The following is a 19,552-nucleotide window of genomic DNA, read 5'->3' on the forward strand; positions in this document are numbered from 1 at the left end:
ATTACACCTGTTTAGGTATCTACTTACATATTATTAATAACGAGTACGGTCTATGTTCATTTATTATACCTTAATAACACGTTTATTTATGATTCGATATTATAATATCCAAATCGTATTATTAATGGTCCTTATTATGGCATACATAAAAATATATGAAACTTGAGGCTCAGCCAATAAATATGACCGTTGACCTTGCGCAATCGAATAACGGGCAATTGTATTACGATACTGCGTGACCGTAATAAATCCAGAATATATAGTTATTTCCAATTGAAACGAATAGGATCCTGTTCAATTGATTTGAACAGAAATTATTGTGATCTGTTAATTAAATTACAAAAAAACGTCCTTTTTGTGTTTTGATGGGATTCACAAATCACAAGAATGTTTCAATCAATACGGCATCAATAAGTTGAGAATTATTTACTTTGTAAATAAGTATAAATCTAGATTCCAATAGATCATTTATTTTTATTAATAATACAATATAACTGTTAAAAATATGAAAACTGAAAAAAAAATGTAGTACTATACTTGTTAATATTCTGTGGTAGTACGGAAATTTATTTAACGGCGCGGGCCGCGGCGGCGTTCGATTGACTCTTGAGTCTTGATGAAGCTTAGATTATTGTAGAGCAAATGCAAAAATATCGTAAGTAAAATACTCAATTCCAAAGCTTTTATAATTTATGTACCTAATTAATTTAGTACGGTAAATATATATAAAAAAAATCTGAAGCTGTTATTTCATACCTAGTTGTGATATTGAGTTAGGTATCTAAATTTTAATTAAGAAGACTCTAAAAACGAGTGAAAAAGAGACGGAAGAAGGCGATTAATCTACACCAATATTATAATAACGTTTGGTTGGTTGAACGCGTTAATCTTGGGAACTAGGGTAATTGCGCTGGTTTGCCGTCCAGTTTCGGTTTTCGTCCATTTGACTGACCTCCTACAATCACGTGCGTAAAACTTGAATACAAACCTACCTTCCCGCGCAAGTTTGCACTTTTTACGTTCCATAATGTGTAAGCAACATAGACCGGGAGATACTGACACAAAATTTCGAGTCATTTGTAACAGGATGGCGGTTCTACAGGGGTCTTAGTACGCAATGACAAAAAGAAAAATGATGGTATGAACGCTGGTACCGGTGGATTACTCGCGTGGGCGTTAGTCGAACTCGTCGGAAAAATAGCGAAAGTCAAACGATTTGTAACACAAAAATTTTAGAATTTACCGATAGCCCATAAAAAAGAAGTAGGCGGTAGTGTCATGCCATACTTTTCCGGTATGACTTACAGCCCACCATACCGACGCGAATGTGTTGATTTAAAAAAAACAATTATTCAACCATTTGTACCAAGCTAACTTTTGCACAGGTAACCATCGTCGTGCAGCCATTTACGAAAATCGCCATGCCATACTTTTCGGACGATTCCAAATGGTCGCCATACCGCCGAAAATCTGCTATATTTTTTTATTTCGCCTATCTTTTTGTACCAGTATTGCATTTGGCTTTTTGGAGAGTATTTGATAAAATGTGACCATTATTATATTTGCCATACTTCTAGTAGGGGGAAAAAGTGCTGTCATACTTGAAAAATAAATTTATTATTAATTTATATAAGTGAAGATTTCCAACACCTAGATCTTTGAAATTTTGTATTTATATTCGTTGATCCTCAAACTTACAGGAAAAATAAGTGCCATACTGTTACAAATCGTTTGACTTTCGCTATTTTCCGACGAGTTCGACTAACGCCCACGCGACTAAGCCGCCGGTACCAGCGTTCACACCATCATTTTTCTTTTTGTCATTGCGTACTAAGAACCCTGTAGAACCGCCATCCTGTTACAAATGACTCGAAATTTTGTGTCAGTATCTCCCGGTCTAACAGTACTATCAACATGAAAATTTGATTTGACAAGAAGAGAGTTCAAAAAATTAACGTAAAAGTGGCCGCTTCCCATCCGTGCCTTGCAGATGTCATCGCGTGAGAGAAAAATTTGCCGGCGAGAAAAGTTCATGGTAAGTTAAATCACTGTTTTAGCTAGTTTACGTAATGTTTTTGGTACGTATGTTTAACTATAAGCCTATTAAACTCAATTAGAAGTGTTTATCATACTTTTTTTATAAAACTCTTCGAAAAATTAAGTGGACGGATACTAGGTTACCAAATTCTCAAAATATTTGGTTTTCGTCCAAGTGGACGAAAACTCAAACAGCTACGTGAATATTTGTTAGGTTCTTTTTACTCTATCGGACCTTTAAAATACTGAATAGTTTCTCCCGAAGTGATCTTTATTGCTATTAGTTTAGATTTTTTGGTTTCCGTCCACTGCTTTGTCAGTACAGCCAAAATAAAAAAATATTTAAAGAAGTGGACGAAAACTAAATTTAGCTTTAAACGTTTTAGTTTTCGTCCATGAATGAGTATTGGAGTGGACAAAAATTATACGTTTCATTTGATAAACAAAGTATTAGAATGAATATTTCTGTTTTTTGATGTAATTTCTCAGTCCTATAATTATTACTTTATTCATTTACATTGTAAGTAACGCATTCCTTTCTTTATTACGAATGATTAAACAGTCACTAACGCATATAAAGACTGCCAAGTGCTACATAGATCTCAGTGTTGATTAGTTATATTGATTATTATTAGTAAAACTAAACCTGTAAGGTAGTGAGAAATTGGTATGTTGATTAAATAAAAGTTTATATTTACCTGTAATTGGTTTTTAACTTAATAATTGACCTACCCTCCTTTTTCTACACTGTGGTCGAAAACTAGCTTACACTAGGACGAAAACCAGTTTTTTTGGACGAAAACTAGCATATACACTACTTTTGCAGAAAATAATTTAAATAAAAAGATACATCAAAATGATTTATTTTCACTTAATATCATCTTAAAGAAGACTATATAAGGACTAAATAAAAATATTATATGTTTAAGGAAGGGTGCTCCAAAATATTTATTTCGCATCACAAAGTTGGCAACTCCCATAACTGGACGAAAACCAGCGCAATCACCCTATATGGATCCGATTGGAAAAAAATCAGTGTTAGATACCATTTATAGATCGATTTCTCGATGTAGACTTTATATAAACACGCTAAGACCAAATAAGAGCAGAGCAATGCGTTATGCGAGCAAAACAGCAGTGCCCAGTCAGTAATAAAATATTTTTAAATGTCGGTAACACTTTTTTATCTATTAGCTTGGGAAGTAATGATCAGCAATAATAGTAAATTTACGGTTTTAACCTAAAAGTATGTATACTATATATTATCTATACTAATCTATAGTAGGTAAGGCTATATAATAATTATTTTCTCGCTAAGACCAATAGGAGCGGAGCAATTCGAGTAAAACCGCACAGCACAGCTAGTTAATACATAATATATTTCATAACTTCAACACGAAGTTTCCTTAGTAGGTAGGTATTAGAGATTAAAACAAAAAATCGCTTCTACTCAAACACAATGTTAAGTTTCCCGCCTTCAGCCAAATGGAACTTCTGTGTTCCCTTAATGCTTTCATAGTGTAACTTGAAAGTCATGTTGAGAATATGCTTAATAATACAGCTATAATAACTGAAACAATAAAATAATTACGATCATTAAACATTTTCTATTCACGGTGAAATGGAAACATTTGAAATGGCCGTTTGTAAAAAAAAGGATCTAAAGAAAAAAAAACAATAGACAATGACTTTGAATTTCGAAGAATGCTTTTGATAGACGTGAATGTTTAATTAAGCGCTGGTCTGCTGTCTATGAATACGAATAGGGGAACGATGAACGATTCATTTTGGTTCGCTTCACACAATGATAGCTTAGCGCTGACTTCCGTATTAAACAGAAGTTTTCAACCGACAAAAAATGTTGTGTGGTTTTATGAAACCACGGTAAAAGTGAAACTTTATCGTACGGTTCGAGCGTCACGCGACATGCGCTACACAGACCAAAAAGTTTGAGACGATGTAATAAAAGTTTCACTTTAAAAAAAGGTGGAGGTTTTCAATTCAACGGCATTTTTGGGTTGTTTATCTAAGAGCTTCCTAGGGGTGAACCGATTTTGATGATTCTTTTTTTTTATTTGAAAACTAAATATTGTTCAGTTCTGGCAATTTGAAGGCGGTGTATAAGGTACATGTTTCACTTTTTTATTCCATAATTAGGTATATTTTAGTGTTAATATTCAGATTTCAGAGCATTTAGAGGAAAATTACAGTGGAAGATATAATATGAACACACATTATACACATTTTTATAAAACGGGGTTGGTTCGTGAGTCACCTGTAACGTTTCCATAATTTCAAGTTTCAGATTTAAAGATATTCACGAAAAAATGAATATACTAGTTCCAAGAATGAATAATGTAACTAGTGTATACTTAACTAAAAACTTTAAACTATCATGTTTTAGTACGATGCAGTCTTAGATTACAAAGATGCAGTTGATGCAAGCCCTAATAGTTTTTTATCCAAACGGCAAGCCAGACTCATACAGCTTTTATAAGCACTACAGGTTGTAATTTATTAAATAACTAGCGGTCCGCCCCGGCTTCGCCCGTGGTACATATGAAAAATAGATGTTGGCCGATTCTCAGACTTACCCGATATGCACAGAAAATTTCATGAGAATCGGTCCACCCGTTTCGGAGGAGTATGCAGACTAACATTGTGACACGAGAATTTTATATATAAGATTTACGGTTGTTTAAAAGTATTAAGTATCCAAGTTTAATATGCCTTTGCGTTCGAAGTTATAAAAGCAATCTTGAATAAATTATAAGTTGGAACTATGTAGGTAAGTATATAAATATAGATATAGCTACGTATACGTATTTTGATTTTTTAACTTTTTTCAGATGAAATCTTTGATATTCTTATGGTTAATCGATCGCCTTTTTAATAAGTCGGTCCTGCGTTCGAAGTCTAGCATTACAACACAGACATAATATATTATGTCTGTGCATTACAATAAAAAGATAAACTTTGGTAGTTATTTATTACGTCAATGTAAGAGATAAGAGCATTATTTTTAATTATAATGTAATATGGAATTTGTAAGGGAAGGCAATGCCTTCTGAGATACAGAAGAGTTCAATAAGTAATCCGGGATATTATCCTATATTTCATTATTCGACGACGCGGTTGGCGCAGTGGTAAAGTAACTGCCTACTGAGCCGACGGTCCCGGGTTCGATCCCCGGTCAGGGCAAATATTTGTGTGATGAACTCAATTATTTGTTCTTGGGTCTGGGTGTTATTATCTATATATGTATTTATTAAATATTATATTTATCGTCGCCTAGTACCCACAACACAAGCCTTAATTGAGTTTACTGTGGGACTAGGTCGATTTGTGTAATAATGTCCTATAATATTTATTTATTTATTTATATTTATTTATTTATATACTTACCCTCCCTTATCCCTAAACTATAAGCAAGCCTTTATAGCCTACAGAATGTTTCAATATTGTATTTCTCATAGCTTGAAACTGCATAATGTGCAATTGTATTACAATATCGTCCAGTCAATTGGTGAATCGGTACAAAGCACGTCCAGTATATAATATTATGAATGGACTTACAAAGTGCTTGCAAGCAAATATCTCAAACGTTTGAATTTGAATACACAGCAGTTTTGACTTTACAACGTTTGCTAAAGTTGAATATAAATCTAATCCAATGAATCTACGACTCAAATTACTTAAGCCGGGGTGCGAGGTGGGATTTCATAGATTACCATCTCTATTTGATATTAAATTATTGTATACATTCCCGATTATTCAAATTTCAAATAACTAAGTTTGTGGAGAAACTAGCCAATTAATTAACATAATATTAACTATATAACAACTCTTTTTTATATAATTTTGATATAGGAACACGATTGGGTAGGTACCTACAATATCCATACCTAGGACGCGAACATAATATAAACAGATATTTCTATAATTAATTAGTTTTAACTTTAGATAGAAATATTGGATTTTTTAGTTTTACTTAGTTGGAAAACTTGTTTAGTTTTAATTTAGTCTCTTAATTTACTTATTTTATTAACATTTATTTTTTGTTTACAGGAAATAACATCGGACAAATGGCATGTTACTGAAGTCAGACATCATTCCCAAAGTGAATTTCGCAAATACATGGAAAATTGCGGAATTTCTTACGAACCGAATATAATAAATTACCCTGCCCTCAATCCATGAACTTTCAGATTCTGTCAGTGATAAACGATGAAATTTTTGTTGGCGAATAACTGATTTTTCGGAGTTACTTTTTGTTTTACATAACTTCCGAACGATTATGAAGCGGGCCAACTTTTAATCTTTTGATTGAAGAACGAAAGCTCTTTTAAATGAAACACGTCTTTGGAGATTCTTACCATTCTTTTAGATTTGACGTCACTTCTGAGCTTATGATATTTTTATTGTTATCACAAATACTAAATTATTGGTGATGGCCTGTGGTGTTGGCAATCAAAATGTATAGTAGGTAGAATGAATTTGAATTGAAAATGGAATGTCAAAAGTTTGTAATAAATCTGTGGTTCAACAACAAAAAAAAAAATGTAAACTTTTTGTAACTAATTACTAATTTCTATCCCAGACTAAGCCCAGACTATTAATTCTTCCCCTTTTAATATGTACACAACTTTTATGAGATTAATACCTTTTCTCAAGATACTAGGTATAACCACGAGTGTTCTTACCTAATCGTCTATAAAAGAGCAACATTTAAAATGTCAGGGTTCATATTATTTATCTTCAGACGTATAAGATTTTAGTGCTTATATGGAGAGCTTATTACATAAGGTCATTGACATGTGTCAAAGAGAAAATTGTATGGAATTTTCCGCTCACGCATTTTTGGCCAAAATATAACCTCTTTGTTTCCTTTGTGTAGAGTAAATATTAATTAATTTAAATAGAATTTAATGTAGAAGTAATTGCTTTAAAAGTTCGTCAAATATCTTAACAGTTAACGACTTTCGTTTTCTGCTGCTTACTTTTCTTTTTCATTTTATCCGGGGTTGTAATTATTCGTACAAAAAGTTAAACAACGTTACGGAAATTATTTTTAACATTATTTCAAATAGAAATGGAAGTTATTAGATAAACTATGATTATCTATACTAATATTATAAAGAGGAAAAGTTTGTAAGTATGTATGTAAGTATGTATGTATGTATGTATGGTTTTCACGCAAAAACTACTGGACCGATTTCAAAAATTCTTTCACCATTAGAAAGCTGCATCTTTACTGAGCAACATAGGCTATATTGCATTTTCAAAAAAATTAGAGATCCTTACCAAAAATGCAATAATGTAACCCAAGGTGTAAAAAAATCCTCAATAAAACTTCTGTCATCGCGTGCGCTGCGGAATCTATTGAAGATAGAACAAAAAAATGTTCTACAGTATTATAGAATGGATCAATATCTACAAGAAAGTCCGCGATACCATATGTCTATCTTCAGTAGTTATGTTACTACAACAACTTTTTTACGTTTTCAAAGTAAATAGAAGTGCCGACAGTAATCAAACCATGTTATCCATACACATATATTAATCCTTATCCCATTAAATGATGTTTTATTACAGACTGTTTCAATACCAGCAAAATACTGTTTAAATGAAAAGAATTGGATATTCCATTCAAAAGATATAACGAATTTGAAAGTGTCAATCTACAGAAAATAGTAGGTATACTGTTCGAGCAGGCCGTAGTGCGGGGGTCACGGAGGAATTCTACCAATATGCGTCTTGACGGAACACAGTGGGGTTTTGGTCGGTAGGAATCCGAGATAACCCACGGCCCCTCCCCTGGAGGCCGTGGGTATCTATGAAAGATTTCCCCACTAAAACAAAAAAAAAAAAGGCCGTAGTGCGGGACGGGGTAAAGGTGATTTTCATGTGATTAAAAATTAAACCTATAGTCCGACCTATAGTAGACTTTTCACTGTAACGATATCGCTATCTATGCGGGTGAAACCGCAGGGCATTGCTAGTTATGTATTATATAGGTATAAATTTCCATATGAAAAAACTGTAAAGCAATAATTATAGTTCCGATATTTTATACCCTTTTAAAATTCTAACGTAAACTAAAGAAACTATTTGAAATAAAATTGAAAAACTTTATAATATTAGTTTAGATTTCCTGCACGCTCGCCTGGTCTCGAAACAGATTTTTTTTGTAATACAACTTAATAAATAGATATAGTATATGTACCTACCTATTTCAGTTTCCGTAAGTATCTATAAATTATTCGAAAAGGCCCTTTTACAATTCCCTTTTTACAATTTGTAGCGAGTGAATTTATGGAAAAGCCATAGGGAAGGACTGAAGTACCCTACTTCAAGGGATGGGGTGTTTTTTGCTTACAAGGATTTACATAGCGGCTGTTTCAATGTCCCTTTCCTGTCACCAGCAGATATTGATTTATAATGTCATAGTTTCTTATTGAACCACTTCTGTTATAAGCAATTCGTTTTACTTACCGAAGACGGTATCAAAAATCAATAATACAATAAAGACACTATTTTATGCTAGAAAAAGAATACAGTAATAAACAGTACAGTAGTAAGTTTAGAAAACATCAAATGATATAAATTGCAGGAATATTAATGCAAGCAATCATAGATAAGGATCTACTTCCACAATTATATTTTCGTGTGATGTTGTTTTTTGATAAAGAAATACTGAAAGCATGTAACGATTTCCTTTTATAATATGCATAATAAAATAGTTTCAATTTTATTTACTCCATACAGCGTAACTGACAAAAAAACTATGCTTTTAATGTTTTATACTTACCTATATTACGATTTACGTGAACACTATAGTCCTTTTCACCTAGGATGATTCCTGTGACACTTCATCGTGTTCCGAATTACGTATTTTATGTTTAAAAAGTCAAAATAATTTTAGTGCATAATATTTTTATTTTATGGCGGCATTATTACCAAAAATATAAAAATGAAACATCGTAAGCTTATAAATAAAAAACAGTATTGTTTAGTTTAATATAATGAAGAATAAAATAAATTAACACAAAAATATAATACCTACGCAATTCGTGTACATGAAATGGATCGTTGAAAAATCATAGAGTTGGAAAATCATATAATCGGCGCCCATCTTGTGATCGTTTGTCAATCGAGTCAATCGTCTGTACGAGTGCGTCAGCCTTGTATAGAAGTTGCATTTTTATATTGATACTTTACGTGGTATTCTGTTATTGTTACTAATTGTTATTGTTGATTTTTTTGTTGCTGTTGTTTGCTAAGTTTCCTTAGTTAATTGTTGGCGAAATGCCGAAAAAACTAATTTTGGTACTTTATTCAAATCGATTTCTTTTCCATATAGAATATTATCGATTATCGGAAACAATTGATACGATTTCAGTAACCGACATCTCTATACGTGTCAAAAATCGATGTGTCACAGAAATCATCTTAGGTGGAAAGGACTATAATTAAAATGCGTTTAAATTAAGCACACTAATGAGATCAATTACTATTAATTTGAATTCAAGCTAAACCCGCAGTTTACAGAGCACTGAATTCAATATAACACAGCTCTAATATGTAACCCGGAAAAAATAATAATCAAATTTTACAACTCAATTACTTTTCAATATTTGGCCAAGAATGTCAATAATCAACATCCGTAACGAATATTTGCATCAAAAAGCTCAAGTAATTAAACATGAGACTCAACATAAAAATCCGCAGAAAATAATTGAATTATGCAATTAATTAAAAACGTAACAAGAACTAAAGTTAAACATCTAAATGAAATGCAGCGACAAATTAAATGGCGCCTCTAAATTGTAGATGTAATTGCTCAAAGCATCCCCGCGAAGTTTGCTTTTCCTGATTGCTACGTAACTAAATAAAGGGAACTATAATTTTAGTCGACAACAGTTATTGTTTACAAACTTTGAGTTATTGCTTAAATAATATAAAATTTATTTTGGCTTATGATATTTGGAAACTTGGGTCTGATTTAAGTTTGTAGGTTGTGTAACTTTAGCACCATTTACCAGGTTTGAAATTTTTCTGTATTTAAGAATTTTTAACAAGAAATACGTTTGGTTATCATTTTTTAATTTGTTAAATTGTAAAGAACAAACAGCAACACAGGATTCCAATTATTTGTTTTTGTTGTTTTTAAAGTAATTTTGGAACGACTATTGTTCAATAATTAATTTTAATAATCGTAATAAGCTAAAAAAAGGCTAATTATTATTATATTCTAATTCGTTTTTATCACGGAGGCAAAGATATCGAAAGAAGAGAAATGTCAAGAATACAATCGTTAAATGGGTTTATCGATTTAATTGTATCCTTCTGGAAGGTTAGGCCATAAAACAAGCTTAGTATGTAATATAGTAAAACTGAGTATGATAGTAAATTTACTTTAATAAGAGTGAATATTGGTTTTATTCGTGTTTAAAACTAATAAAACTGAACATTTTGTAAATAACAGCACGTAGTTTGTAAAAACATTTTATGATGATTAGATTTTTTAGAATTAGTGTACATATAGGTAATTACTATGATATAGACATAAATTACTTAAAAAGTCCTTCCAAAATCAATACACAATGAAAATAATCTAGTGCTACGTCGTAGCATCTTTGTACCGTAGCGTCATATTATAATGTGGTTATAATATTATGTATAAATTTTGACAAACTTGATCCTGCGGCTTCTCTTTATGGTATCCGGATAAAAAGTAGCCTATGTCCTAATCTATTTTATTATAGTAATCAGTACCTACAATTTTTTTTTAGATTCGATCATCTTTTTTTTCCTAATACATTGATATATTTTTACAAACTATCATATTTGAACTATAGTAGGAAATATATAGTAGAAATACGTTATAAGTTTCAATGAAAATCGCTCATGTAATGGCCTACATCAATTAATGGACGCAAGAAAGAAAATATTCCATTTACATTCTTTTCTGTCGTCCTCCGAGATCCCTAACATTGTTTGTGTTACATTTTCATTATCCAGTGTATAAATATTAAAGCCGATATATAGGTCTTTGTGATTGGCGCCTTCGATTCGGCGCGGGACATATACAAGCGGCGCGGCGCGCCGCGGGCGCGCCGGGAGCGCGCCGCGGGCGCGCCGCGGGCGCGCTGCCGGCGTGCATCGGGTGCGCTATTGGCATTTTGTATGAAATAATTTTGGAAAGGCGCAACCTTGGCGCAACCTTGGCACAACCGTGGCGTGCCGTCTCGACGCCTGTCCAAAATTCTTTCATACAAAATGTATAAGAAGAACGTGGTGCAAAACAGATTCAAGAGGTGCGCTTATGGCACGCCCGCGCCCGCGCCGCTTGTGTTTGACCCGCGCCTTAGCCTTTTTTGGTCTACGTATTGATAATAATTATCCTCGTTAATGTATTTTATTTCATTGTATATTTAATTTTTGTTTTCTTTTCATATTTTATTTATGATAGTGAAGGCTATTAAACTTTCCGTTCTTTCAATGAATATGAACGAATTTATTAGATTCAAATTCAAATAATATTTATTTGCAAGAACGTAGTTACAAAGGATAGATATATTATGATTTATAATATGTAGCAAATACATTGAATACTGTGCTTAAAATATTACACATCAAAAAAGTTCCTTTATCTAATAAAATATACCCAAATAACCAATTAACAGAACAAAACCCAACTACACGTGTAAGCTGGTTTCAAGGTAAGAGAGATTCAATATCAAATAGTTTTCCCGAGATCGCCATTTATCGCAGATTCAACGAAGATAGTAAAAGGCAGTTGCAAATTAAAAATGGTAACAGTTAACGAGGATTGTAAATGAAATGTAGAAGGAGGAAAATTATTTTTGCTTATAATTAGATAAAACTAGCGGTCCGCCCCGGCTTCGCCCGTACATGAGTATTTTATAATTAGCATTTATGTGATAATAGCAGCATTACATTTTTAATAACAGCGTAATAATTTCAACGGAAAATTGCTATTTTATAATGCGCAACTTTTATGAAATTCACATAATAATTTGTTCTTAGCTATAATTAACACTTAATACTATAATATTAACATTGTACAATATAGAGATTTTCTTTGATCGTTACTTTAAAGATTACCTAAGTATATTTTTATGGTTATAAGTAGGTATGAAACTATACTTGTTAAAATCGATTTCAGATTTTAGTCAACTAAAATTATTGTATACTTACGTGAAAGTAGTGATTGTATTTTATCTATACTTAAGTGTTTTTTTCCATTGAATTTATAATTTTGTACTTATCTGAATTTAAAATAAATTTTAAATAAATAAAAATAAATTATTTGTTATTCTTTCACTCAAAAACAACTAATCAGATCGTAAGGAAATTGGTACCGATATAGTCATAAATAGTCTTGCTATGCTACATTTTATCCCGGAACCTCATGAAACCGCGGGTTCCCAACTATTAGTACATATTTAATTGGCCATAAGTACAGCTACACTATACTGGTACTATAGACCACCACCCATTACAAAAAATGTAATAATATAGAAAATAGTTGATAATACCTACGCACTATCAACTACTATAGAACACGCTGGGTTTAGTTTGAAAGTTTACCTCAAAAGGGCCAATATTTGCGTACTAACACCCAGTTCAAACTTGTTCTAAGCTACTAGCATTGATTGTTTGCATTGCTTGGTCAGCGTATTATGGCCTAATTCCTATCTATTGCAAGGATTCAATGAATGATCGATTTTCTGTTTTAGTTCGATTTTAGTGCACTGAATAGACAAGTTTTACATTCGTACAGTTTTTATAAAACATACAACTGTTATTTAATGGTTTCTACTTAACGAACGAACTTAAGACGAAGTTCGATCAAGTTGTTCAGGAAAAATTGTTATAAAATAATAGAATAAGAAAAAGAACAGGTTTACAATATACCTATAGGTGTGTATTGTGTTATTACATTTATTAAAACAAGATTATTTTTTTTGTTTCAGAGCTCTTTACTAAAAAACTCTAGGTAAATCTAACGTTTTATAGTGCAAGAAACCTCAAAATTTCACCAATATGGTCCCCGGAAGCTTTCGCCGATCTATATTGAACTGCAAGTAGTCCTTAGTGAAATTGACTCTTTTATTTTGTTGATGACTGATGTTGAGAGGATCATCTAATGCAATATAGATTGTTGGAGACATCAAAAATGTAGATACTAAATACTAATGCATAGTTGATTAGAACGACTTCAAAATGTTTCATCAATGAATTTCAGCAAAGTCGGTAACATGAGCTAGATGTCTTCGTAGGTGAAACCGTGTTTCTCTTCAAAATTCGGGTTCATACCTTGATACTAAATTTAGTTGATAACTCGTACCACAACCAATTAATGAAATTACTGGCAGAGGTTAAAGGATCAAAGGTCACAATGCCATTTTAGCTAAGTTTGCTCTACTTCTAGTTGTTGTAGGTAATTTTGTTATGTATCAATATCGATAGGTAAGTGTTAAAATTGTTCTATAGGTCAATAATAGAGCCCTATAAAAAAATTGTTTCGCTTCTGTGTTTAAATAGTTCTAAAGGTGAAGAAAACAACCTATAATGTAATAAATAGTGTTTTATTAAAGATCTGTTTAGAAAAAAGTGTTTCATTTCATCATAACCTTTCTCCTATACCTATTTTCCTCACCATTTCATATATAAAAAGTTCAATGAAACGACGATACTAAAGATGCAGACTGGAATACTGCTCTACCATAATGCTCTACCATAATGCTCTACCATCAATCTATAGGTACTAATATTATAAAGCTGAAGAGTTTGTTTGTTTGAATGCGCTAAACTCAAGAACTGGTCCGATTTGAAAAATTCTTTTGGTGTTAGTTATCCCATTTATCGAGAAAGGCTGTAGGCTATATATCATCACGCTAAGACCAACAGGAGCGGAGCACTGCGGGTAAAGCTAGTTTCTTTACATTCTTATAACATTCATCTGGGTGTACACAAAGGATTATGTTTATTCTTTGGTTATTCATATATGCGGAATACCAAACTAATCAGTTAATAGTACGGTTATAGAATTATGAAAAGTACAAAATAATATTATCTATAATCACATTTCATTATTTTATTTTAAATCAAAACCTTCTTCCTTTTTATTGAAATTAAGTCAGATTGCAGTAAAGTTCAAAGGTAAGGAAAGCAAATATTTTTACAAAATTATCTTCAAAGTGTATTAAAAGTGCCCAATGAAGTGATTTGGCACGAAATAGGTCAAGCGTGACCCTTACGATTGACGTGGAGTGAGTGAATATTGGTGTGGCATTTGGTTCCACAAGCCTCTTGATTGTTTGAATAGAACCATTTCTGAGGCACTTCAAACATGTTTTTGTTTGTAATTCGTTGTGATAATATATTGTCAGGGTTCATCTTTTTTGGCGTAATACCATTGTTTATTCGTAAGCCTTATTATAGACTGCTAAGCTCTGAATTCTGATTATATAGTTACGATCTACGATTACGATTAGTATACCTAAATTTGGTGAAGCTGTAAGATATTTCACTACTATGACATACCGTCACTTAAAAAGTAGAAAATAAGTAATAATATATCTCTATACATATCTATATATATATATATATAAAACTCAAAGGTGTCTGATATAGTGATCTATCAACGCACAGCCCAAACCACTGGACGTATCGGGCTGAAATTTGGCATGCAGGTAGATGTCATAACGTAGGCGTCCCCTAAGAAAGGATTTTAGAAAATTCATCCCCAAAAGGGGTTAAATAGGGGATGAAAACTTATACCATGAAAAATTATCTTTTCCACGCAAGCGAAGCTGCGGGCAACAGCTAGTTATATCCTATATGTGTACCTTTGCGCCCTCGGCTTTGCACGCGTGAATTATACTTTATTATTACCCAAATGTTTGGTTTCACTTTCACCATCAAAATCAGTTCAGTAGTTTAGTCTTGAAAGTGTAGGTAACAGACAAATACGAATTGTATATAATAGTAATATGTATTAGTATATAGGGGTTAAATAAAACCATCAAATTTCAAGTCATCTGTTTATTTTCAACTATTATATGAGTCACATAAATAGTTTCAATTTCTTTAAAACACCAAAAATATTAACACGGAGTGTTCTACTTTGCCTTAAAACAAAAAGGACGAAGGGAAAAACTGTAAGATTTATTTATACCACTTTACTTAACACATTTTACTGAGTTATCAATAAAAACTTTCAAATGAAAGTCCTGACTGCAATTGCTTTTTATTATCTGACTTTTAAAGAAAAAAGGAAAAATAATTTTCACACCATTTGCACCCAACACTTAAAATGTAAATTACTTAGGAATAGTTTCAAATGAAATACAAATAAATTAATTAGATAAAAAGTATTTTTTCGTCCTTTTTGTTATAAGAGCAATATTGTTTAACAATTTTAAAAACTATATCTAAGAAGAATCAGACTTTGAGAATACATTATTAGTCATACAGTATTTTCGACTTGTTTAAATTAGCTTATTGTAGACATTTTTTAATATGAATTTCACTTGTTTTGAATTTCCTCCTTACTTTATATTTATTGTTTATTGTAATAGCAGATTTTAGAAGAACAAGTCGAAAATACTACACGACTTGCCTAAAACATTAAATACAGTACTTAATTTTAATAGTATACATTAAAACAAGAATGATGGAAAGTAAGATGATTATTAAATATGTATTGATGAATAAAACTACTTTTATTTCGTATAATAAAAATATACTTAATGAAAGTTCGACGAAACTTTTATAAGTTTATTAAACTGAAAGAACTATAATATTCTGCAGGTAATTAAAATCTATACTAATTTATATTCAAATTTCTAGACGAAAATGAAAATTGGATTTCAATAATAAAGTATTATTTTATGAAAGAAAAGTTCTACAGTTAAAGCTCATTCTCCTACGAGTAGATATTATGAATCTATAATATACGGTGGGTTCTATTTTGATTTTTAAACATTTATAAGGAAAATAAACGATTCTATATTTATTTGAATAACTGTTAAAATATCTAATTACAGTGAAAAATGATTTATAACTTACCTATAGATATAATTTAGTCATGATTCAAGTACAACTAAATACATGTTTGTGAATACACATAATATACTTTCTTCAGAAAAGAAATAGCCCGCGTCGTTAAAAATTGTTTTCAAAAACTTTATATTTGACTCCATGCTTAAGTGTGAGCGAGACAACATAGGTATATATGTTCGCTAATGTGCAACAGAGAGGGAATACCATCGACCGTTTCGAAAATCGATTATTTAACGACGCGGGTTATATATACCTTGAATGATAAAATAACTACAAATGGCACAGATCACTTATATATAAAAGTCGTAGAAAGTTTGGTTTGTTTAGAAAAATAGTAACTCTAACAGTAACACTTATATTAAACACGTGCAAGCGTAATATTTATTTAATACTGATATTTACATCTAACGCTAGTCTAAAAGAAGTATCAAATGTCTTTAGTAAAGAAAGGAAGAAAGATAATATTCTCAACCAATTACATTAGCGGTTCTGTATTGGTATAGGAGCGTGCGGTATTTTTTCGTTATTACATTGCATCAGAATGTATATCTTGGAAATTGTTTCGCTCTAAGAAAATTGCTATGAGTTTTTATAGTTCAGGAGATGGATGTCACATTCCATATGCCATGTGAAATTTAAAATAAGTTTCTCTTATATTAATAATTCTTTAAATATGATTATATTTTTGGATTTAAAAAGACCTCTAATACATTTTACTGGGATAATTATTGTATGATAAATAGCAGTTTTATATACCTATTTATATTTATTTTGCAATTAAGTAAATACAAAAACACCAACCTTATAAAACAGGCACACAATTAAGTTTTTCGAAACACGAGAGATTTTTACTAAAATTCTTTGTAATTAAAACCAAAGTCCATTAAAAGAGAATTAAATATGTAAGGGCCATTTTGTCATCTTTTATTCATACGATTAATTACTCTGTAATAAATTATTTCGCTGAAAACCATGGAGCTTTTTATTTAAAATATATTCAGTAAACGACTCATGTTTTTCATATCTGATTCAATAATCCATAAAAATCATATTTTTTTTTACATTTAATTAAAAAGAATAAATAAACGATAACTCGAAATATAACCAAACTTTTTAAAATATCGTTTCCCCAAGAGAACTTTATGTTAATAAAAACTTGGAGAAAGAACTGCAAATACACCAAATTGTGATCGTTTTTCAAAGTAAGTTTTGTAAGAAAAACGGTACAATATCGAATCCGTAAAGTAAACAAGAATTGGCTTTTTATCCGTCAATATTTATACAACGAACGATAAATTTCTAGTACGAAGAAAAATACCCAAAATATACAATCTTGGTTCAAATCGTATTACTAAAAATAAGCTAAGAGTATATAGGTCTTCTGAATTCTGAATAAATAGTATTTGGAAGAAAATATATGGAAACGTATTATAAGTAGAAATAGGAAGGTATGGCATCTTAATACTATTGACTAGATATACATTAAAATTTATAATTACTTTTAAAATAAAATACACAAGTAAAATATCCTAAATACAAGAGAGTGTACAAAAGATAACAATAGGGGAATATACCTTATTCTAATAGAATTAAAATCTCAAATCCATTTTGATCAAGTCATTTTTTGTCCGTAAATACTTTAGTAAGAATTTCTATTTAATCACGTACTTTATTAAGTTATTGCAATGTATTTTCAAATTATTTGAATTAAGGTAAATAAAATTACTGTAAAATATGTCTCGATTATTAAATTTCAATGCTATACATAGTCGCATATTGAATTGTAAATATGCAATACATAGTCGTATAATTGACCAAGATCGGCTTGGTTATTGGTACACTATATAAAAATAAAGGTTCATTCATATATCTCTACAAATAAAAGCAATAGTTTTATTTGAAAACCTTTGCAAGTAACGCAAAAATATGGTGGATCAATAGTCAATACAGTCGAATGTCGATTGGCAATAGAATAAAATCGGAGTGCAATTTTACGGTCATTCACTGGTATTCAATACGCTTTTTACACAGTCAAACAAAATATTCATTTCCTGATATAAGTATTAGCTTTAAATTCGTATTTTTTCCATAAATTTAAAGTACATGAAGATTTTCGCAGGACTTCGATTTGGAAATGTCGTTAATACATATCTTTTGTAGCAATTCCCGTGCGATGCTGAGAGAGATATGAGTTCTTGAGCTTGCTAACTTTGCCGGTTTTGCTTCCTGTAACAAATAACTTTCATTAATAATTATACATATATTTATAATTTTTATGACTCTCCTACTGCTAGGTGTTGGCAAAAATAATATATATTAAGTTCAAAGTGAAAGCACTATAAGGAGACATTGACTGACCGGTTGGCTTGGTTGGCAGTGGCCCTGCCTTCCAAGCCAGAGGTCGTGGGTTCGATTCCCACAGTAAATATTTATGTGATGAACATAGATTTTGCTCTGTGTCTGGGTGTTAATTATCTATATAAGTATTTATTTATAATTATATATATGTATGTTTATCAGCCATCTGGTTTCCATAACACAAGCGAAAGCTTAGTATGGGATCAGATCGTGCCGTGTGTGAAAATTTTCCTGAATATTTATTTATTTTCATGTATCGTTAGTTAATAAGATTTTTTTTATATATCCATGTCTTTGTCTCTGTATGTTAAATAAAATATAGGTACTTATTGTATAGTTATCTGTATTCTGTAATAAGTAAGTGCTAGAGTTGAGAAATACATTTTGTAATTATTACATACTAGCTTTCCGCCCGCGGCTTCGCCCGCGTTTTCAAAGAAAAACCCGTTCCCGTAGGATTTCCGGGATAAAACCTATCCTATGTCCTTTCTCGGGTATCAAAATATCTCTAACCAAAATTTCATACAAATTGGTTCAGTAGTTCAGGCGTGATTGAGTAACAGACAGACAGACAGAGTTACTTTCGCATTTATAATATTAGTATGGATTTAATCAGTATCATGTCTTACAAATTGTGTGATATTGTAGCAGTTCGAAATGTTTATTTATTATTCATGTATCATAAAAAAAATCACATACCGTTTGACCTAAAGCTATTTTGCCACTCAAGCTACAGGTTGGGAACTTAGATTCCTTAATTTTATTCTAGTATAAAAAGCATATTTTATAATTTTACTGTTATGTCATTAGAAGCCGTAAAAAGACCGTCTTCAAAGTGATATAACATAAATCGAAGTATTTATCTAAAATGTAATCTAAAGTGTACAGAATTAGATATATTTATGGCAAAAAGCTGAGGCGTAGAGGTAGAGTTTTAAGCCCCTTACAATGAAAGGCCAAAACACGTGTAAGAATGTAAATAAAACTTGTGTCCCAAAGAAACACAATTATAACGTCGCTCGAATCTTATTATATTTAATACTAGCGACCCGCCCCGGCT

The 19,552-nt window shown here is 31.3% G+C and overlaps 2 protein-coding genes across 2 annotated transcripts in view; one reads left to right on the forward strand and one right to left on the reverse strand.

The window, feature by feature from the left end:
• Positions 1 to 18,335, forward strand: part of LOC149477284 (retinaldehyde-binding protein 1-like) — a 171,195-nt gene extending 152,860 nt beyond the window's left edge. The window contains exon 7 of the transcript XR_016317644.1: positions 18,320 to 18,335. The gene's annotated coding sequence lies outside the window, so the exon portion shown is untranslated. The remainder of the gene's footprint in view (positions 1 to 18,319) is intronic.
• The window catches only part of LOC149477292 (uncharacterized), a 65,793-nt gene continuing 64,442 nt past the window's right edge, over positions 18,202 to 19,552 (reverse strand). Inside the window, exon 8 of the mRNA XM_089710824.1 lies at positions 18,202 to 18,360. Within this exon, the coding sequence (XP_089566950.1) occupies positions 18,229 to 18,360 (132 nt within the window). The 3' untranslated portion in view covers positions 18,202 to 18,228. The remainder of the gene's footprint in view (positions 18,361 to 19,552) is intronic.

This window comes from Colias philodice, chromosome 25 (assembly GCF_061535455.1).
Source record: "Colias philodice isolate Cphi_HAF_F1 chromosome 25, ilColPhil1 Martin Lab GWU primary, whole genome shotgun sequence".
NCBI lineage: Eukaryota > Metazoa > Arthropoda > Insecta > Lepidoptera > Pieridae > Colias > Colias philodice.